The sequence below is a fragment of the Megalobrama amblycephala genome, linkage group LG11 (genome assembly GCF_018812025.1).
Source record: "Megalobrama amblycephala isolate DHTTF-2021 linkage group LG11, ASM1881202v1, whole genome shotgun sequence".
In the NCBI taxonomy this organism is placed as follows: Eukaryota; Metazoa; Chordata; class Actinopteri; order Cypriniformes; family Xenocyprididae; genus Megalobrama; species Megalobrama amblycephala.
Window position 1 is genome coordinate 1,546,167 of NC_063054.1, and position 4,214 is coordinate 1,550,380.

The following is a 4,214-nucleotide window of genomic DNA, read 5'->3' on the forward strand; positions in this document are numbered from 1 at the left end:
GACATTGTCCTCCTGGAATATGGCCTTGATACGTCTTCCTACATGGTTGTTTAAGAAATGAAAAGCTACACACTCCTCCTTTTAGGGTTAAAAGAACTGTTGTCAGACATACATGCTAGAAACATAATAATCAATGTAATAATGATCCATCTATAGACGTATTTGCCCATTAAAATCCAAACAGCGACTTTTTTTTTCGCCAGGCTGTGTATATATACATATGTTTTTGTATATATACTTAATAACTGCAGAAGGAACAATAACACTATTTTGTTATATTTTTGTATGCACAGGGAAAATACGGAAGATCTATTGATTTCTGCCAAGATTATCTCTATTGTATATATTTCACCATCTTCGTTGGGATACCATGAAAACTAAAATTAGTTCAATAACTTCTGCCAGTTTTCACCTCTGATATTATAACGGTTATTAAGAATTAAACTTGTATTGACTCTGTGGACGCATTTTGTCTGGTGCTGTTGCCATGGTGAATCATAATTTCGGAGCTCCATTGATCATGTCTTTTCATAGTCGTTTCATAGCGCTTAACTCAGAGTCAACCTACTCAGAGTTGTTTGAACTAACTTCTTAAACTGAAAACTCAAGAGTTTCCCATCTCAGAGTAAGTCAACTCAGAGTTTAAGTTTTAACTGAAATTTGGTTGAACCTCCTTATTGAAATGGGCCCCTGATCTTACCTTTTTATATTCATATCAATTTGGGAGAAATATATATATATTTTTGTAAATAAAAAGTAAATATCCTTCTAAACAAACAGCTGCTGACAACAACAACAAAAGATCATAACAATTCTTAACATCTGGCAAATCAACAGCTGCAAACATTAATACCATAAGCCACAATCGATAAAATGTTGTACATGGATGAACAACTATTTTCTAGGCTACACAGACACGTAATTACCTGCTTGAAAATAGTTTTGCGTTAATATTTTCAGTCGCTTTAATGTAAAACAGGAAATATTGGTAAAAATTCTTAGACATCACTGCTTTGGCTCTCGGTGCCCAAGATTCTCATCTTTGATGACTATTTTGAGCGTTTTCTTTTACAAAGTACTGTGGCTGCCCCGATGGACATGTCTGACTGTTCCAAAAAAGTATTGTCCGGACCTCCACTGGGAAGGAAATATAGAGAACGGACCACTTGGACATTTAATTTAATACCTCTGTTATAGATGTTTCTCTCTTCTTGTGTTCAGATGCCTGTGATCTCACACTGGATCCAAACACAGCAAACACTCGTCTCATTCTCTCTGAGGAGAACAGGAAAGTGATGCGTGTGAAAGAACATCAGTCGTATCCTGATCATCCAGAGAGATTTGATGAGTGTCCTCAGGTTCTGTGTGGAGAGAGTCTGACTGGACGCTGTTACTGGGAGGCTGAATGGAGTGGAAGTGCTGATATATCAGTGGCATATAAAGGAATCAGCAGGAAAGGAAGGAGGGATGACTGTATGTTTGGATACAATGACAAATCCTGGAGTCTGATCTGCTCTGATGCTGGATTCACTGTCTGGCACGATAATAACAGGTGGGCTGTACCTGTTGTCCGTTCATCCTCTCATAGAGCAGGAGCGTATGTGGACATGTCGGCCGGCATTCTGTCCTTCTACAGAGTCTCTGACACACACGGACTCACACACTTACACACATTCATCACCACATTCAGTGAACCCCTCTATGCTGGATTTAAAGTTTATTATGATCCTTCAGTGTCTCTGTGTCAAATTAAACAACAGACACACACACACACTTGTAAATCTTCTTTCTAACATCCACATGCACACACAGTCATCAAATCTCACATAATTAGTTTTATTAATTTTTAATTAATGTATTTTATTACGTGGAGGTTAGAAATCTAGATCAGACACATTAATCTGTATGTAAAAAAATAGAATTAAGTTTCTTTAATATTTTCATTGTAAGCTGATCATCAGATGTAATAACTGTACATTTATGATTGATTTAATCATGAATTGGTTTATGAATGATTAACGTGAACTGATGACAGTATGAATAATCATGAATGTGATGAGAACACAGGTTGAATTCACTCAGAATAAATCACATCTCCTGATAGTGTGCTTTATTTTTCTCCTCTGATTTATCAGCGATTCACTAAATGAATTCTGCAGATCAGGTGATGGTACATACTCACAGTATTTCTGCTGAACAGTTTATCACAGCGTAATTCCAGTCTTTCAGGAGCTTCAGAGCTCAATCTGCTGCCTTGATCACTAGAAGATCTTCATCAGCATCTCTTCTCCATGAGCACAACAGCTTTATATGACAGGAGCAACACGAGTCTCTGTGCCTCAGCTAAAATATCTCTGTAATCATAAATGGATGCTGCTTTATTGGGACATTACTGTACTTTACATTACATACCCTACACCTATTCCTAACCCTACCTGATAAACACTTTATTGTGTTTACTTTGTGTTTACTTTAACTGTTAAATACCAATTAGGCCCTTTATTTTATCTTTACTTAAAGTAAACACCTTTCCGAGCTGATACAGTATGCGATGGGAAAAGGAGAAGAGTTACAGATACAGGTGTATTTGAGCTCAGGTTGGTCGTATCAGAAGCTCACTCGACCCATCTTATTCTCCACATCACTTATCATGTTGTCAGACAGGTTTCTTTTGTAATTTTGTCTGGCTCAATTGGACACTGGTGGGCGGAGTCAGTGTAAATAAACACTCCATAAATATAATCACATACACTGAATGTGTTGTTATTATTGGTGACTGTTTTATAATATACTACAATACACTTGAGGTGTAAATAATATCTGACTCTATTTGCACTAAGTATACATAACAACTAACAACTATTTTCACTTTTGAAACTTTCAAGTATTTTTTAAGTTCTAAATATGATTGGTCAAATTATTGTTGTCAACTGTCGTTAAAGTTTTTGTCAGTATAAAACCGTTGGTTCTTGTTTACAGAATTAGTTCATAATTGGTGAATATAGTGTAAAATATCTGATTTGACATTAATTCACGTTGGGCTGCAGAGTTTCTTCTCTATGATCATATTGGTCTAGCTGAAGGTGCTTTGGATATATGAGTGTCATATTTGGTAAATATTATATTGCTGAATGAATCTCTTCACATACAGACTTTGTTTTGTAGATAATGTCAGTGTAACGTGCTGTGTGGCTTTAGTTTTATAAACTGAAGTTCAACATTAGTTGATTAGTTAGTGGTAATGTTGACATTTGACAGCGTTAATAATGTAATGGACAGTGATTACAGCATTGTAATATTTGTGTTCTGAGTTGTGATTTGTTCTTTATTTGATATTTTTTTCTTCTGCAAAGATGATTTTGAGTCGTATAGATTGTCCAACAATGATTAGTGTCGTTGACTAGTTTATTCTAGATGTTTTCTTGTGTTATTTATTAACAGCTGAACACATTCACACAGGCGTCTTTGGTTGTGGCATCACAGTAATGACAGAGTGTGGCTTATATTTTACTCGCACTAGGAGTGTCCATAGATTAAAATAAGATCCAGTTACTAAAATAATTATAATAAAATCAATTACATTTCTAGAAGTTTGAAGAGCTGAATGTTCTTCAGGTTTCTAACTCTTTATATCCAATAAATTTACTATCAGTAATTTATTTACTAGATAAGTATAAAGGATGAGGATTTAAAAAAATACTGTTGTTTACTCTATTATTAGATCAAAAATAAAATACTTTAGATCTTGACATTACTAAATGTATATTAATTATACAAACATCCATAGAATTTCTAGATCTTGAAATCACACTTTTAATTTATGAGGTTCCTCATATATCCAGTCATCTAGGATCTCTGTGGTCAGTAATTAAGATCAAGTTGTACATTATATTGATCATCACATGTATAATCCATCCATCATCCCCTATATTAGGATAATAAAGCCCTTGTTCATTCAGCAGCATTAACTCATGTCTTCATGTATGCATGCAGTACTGGCCTCATATGACATGAGAAATTCAAGTCTCCTCCATCAGAAGTGCTTCTGTAAACTATGAAACTGTGAGGACGGGTAATGCAGGAACTGTAACACACACAGTTATAACAGCTACATTCCTTCAAACAAACACATACTCTTTCTTGTCTGTTGACGCATTGTCAGTGTCCTCTTTGCTCCGCAATGTATTTTTCACTGTGTGTGAACATGATGTGTG

At 35.2% G+C, this 4,214-nt stretch overlaps 1 protein-coding gene across 4 annotated transcripts in view; it reads left to right on the top strand.

Annotated features, from left to right (window-relative positions):
• The window catches only part of LOC125278865 (NACHT, LRR and PYD domains-containing protein 12-like), a 27,662-nt gene extending 25,279 nt beyond the window's left edge, over window positions 1–2,383 (top strand). For 2 of the 4 annotated variants that reach the window (XM_048208255.1, XM_048208256.1), the window contains exon 10: window positions 1,222–2,383. In XM_048208255.1, the coding sequence (XP_048064212.1) occupies window positions 1,222–1,793 (572 nt within the window). In that variant the 3' untranslated portion in view covers window positions 1,794–2,383. The remainder of the gene's footprint in view (window positions 1–1,221) is intronic. The other 2 variants (XM_048208257.1, XM_048208258.1) reach the window with 2 other exon arrangements.
• The last annotated feature ends 1,831 nt before the right edge of the window (window positions 2,384–4,214 follow it).